This window comes from Cantharellus anzutake (assembly GCF_015039405.1).
Source record: "Cantharellus anzutake strain C23 chromosome Unknown EI90scaffold_27, whole genome shotgun sequence".
NCBI lineage: Eukaryota > Fungi > Basidiomycota > Agaricomycetes > Cantharellales > Hydnaceae > Cantharellus > Cantharellus anzutake.
In genome coordinates this window covers 295,547-297,314 of record NW_024066977.1, presented here as the reverse complement: position 1 = coordinate 297,314, position 1,768 = coordinate 295,547, and the positions used below count along the sequence as shown (strand labels likewise).

The 1,768-nt window shown below is 44.5% G+C and overlaps 1 protein-coding gene across 1 annotated transcript; it reads right to left on the bottom strand.

Annotated features, from left to right (window-relative positions):
• Positions 1–856: 856 nt before the first annotated feature.
• Positions 857–1,768, bottom strand: EI90DRAFT_3124402 (uncharacterized protein; the record flags this gene model as incomplete). Its single annotated transcript, XM_039063714.1, has 4 exons — positions 857–1,179; positions 1,247–1,303; positions 1,568–1,633; positions 1,687–1,768. 4 exons carry the CDS (start codon positions 1,766–1,768, stop codon positions 857–859), a joined length of 528 nt encoding a protein of 175 aa, XP_038915456.1.

Here is a 1,768-nt window from a genome sequence, read left to right as displayed (position 1 = left end):
TTCCCCCCTCATTCCCCCCTCATTCCCCCCCTCATTTCCCCCTCATTTCCCCCTCATTTCCCCCCTCATTCCCCCCTCATTCCCCCCCTCATTTCCCCCTCATTCCCCCCCTCATTCCCCCCCTCATTCCCCCCTCATTTTCCCCTCATTTCCACCCTCATTCTCCCCCATTTCCCCCTCCTCCATATTCTGCAAGCCCAAAAGTGATTAAGTTGCCAGATTAATCATATATCAGGCCATAAATTTTGACTGTGTATTGGTGAGTCTCAGTGTCCTTGATGTATAGTATAGTGTTTGATCTAAATGTTAAGTAGTGTCTTGTTGTGTTAGTCTTGTGGTAGGGGGTATTCATGGGGAATATTCCCTCTTTTTTTCCTTTTCATTTTCAAATGCTCCAGGAGCTCCCAGAAGCTTCTCACCCCTATACATTTTGAAGCATTTAAATTGTATTTACTGGATATGTTTGTGCACAAAGTAATGCTCCATGCCCTCCTGGGAGTGCCCTGGAGTACCTGGCCAACTCTGGAGGAAATGAGCTGTTCCTGGACCGGCCAATCTCCTCCTGATTCTCCCAGTGCTCTCCATACTCCGGAGCACTCAGGAGCATAACAATTTTTTGCTGATGTTGACAATGCCAAGAAAGAGAAATCACAACTTAGTGCCAATACCATTTCTTCCAATTTTAGTCTTGAACACATAAACTTTGTGACATCCAATGAAACCAAAATGGTTGTCAGATGTTTTAATGAGGTTGATTGCAATAATGCCCTTGTGATCCAGAAAGTTGACGTTTGTGAATGTGTACAAACATCTCGGAAAGGGTATCAGAATGGAAATGAGGCTAACAGGAGTGTACCTACTCTTGAAGGTCCTCTGGATAATCAGGATTGTTCTGAAAGATGGTGTCAGGAGGGTAATCCAACACTATCTGCCAGTCATCATCTGTGAGTCCGTCGCTAGGAGATGTGGTCAATCTTGTCATGATAGCAGTGGAGGGGTGTAAGAGGAGAGAGGTCGCAGTATCTTTCTCTTCTTTGTCGTCGCTTTTGCTGTCTATAAATGCATAAGTGAACACATAAAAGTGAGAGGGAGTAAGAGAAAGAGGACTGTTGGTAATTGTATTGGAGATGTTATCAGTACCATCAGGATTAGTAGTGATGGTGTTCATGGAAATCTTGTCTGAATGAAACAAATGAAACGTCAGATTGACATGGCAAGCAAAAGAGTAAGTAGATTAAAGACATACTACCCATGGTTGAAGTTTCAGGACCTGCCTCCTTTGTGTTCTCAGTATTGTTAGATTCTGAGTGAAGAGTGAGTGAGCAGACAATGTAACAGGGAAATCCATCCCAACATCACACAGGCTCACAGGGGGGACAGTAGTCTCATGGCCTCACTGACTGTCACTAAAAGAGGTCCTAGAGTACGGTGTTTTTGGTGTTGTGGCTGTATAGTTGTGGCTGTTCAGTCACAGGACTACCCCAACTACACTCGCCAATGTATGTACATGAAAGAATGAAAGAGCACTGTTTTGTAGTGCAAGGGTTTATCCCTGCAACAACAACACTGTCATGAGATGAAGAGGGTGTAGAGTAACCAGCAGTGGAGTCTTCGATGGTAGTGGGAGTAATAACTGGCAGAGAGTAGTTTAGGAGTGGGGGTGGAATGTGTAAGGACAGCCCGCACCAAGTTCAAGATTGTCATTCTTGGATTTCTTCGTAGTCATTGAAGTGGAAGCCAAAGTGGTGTCACGTTTGGATCTTGTCAT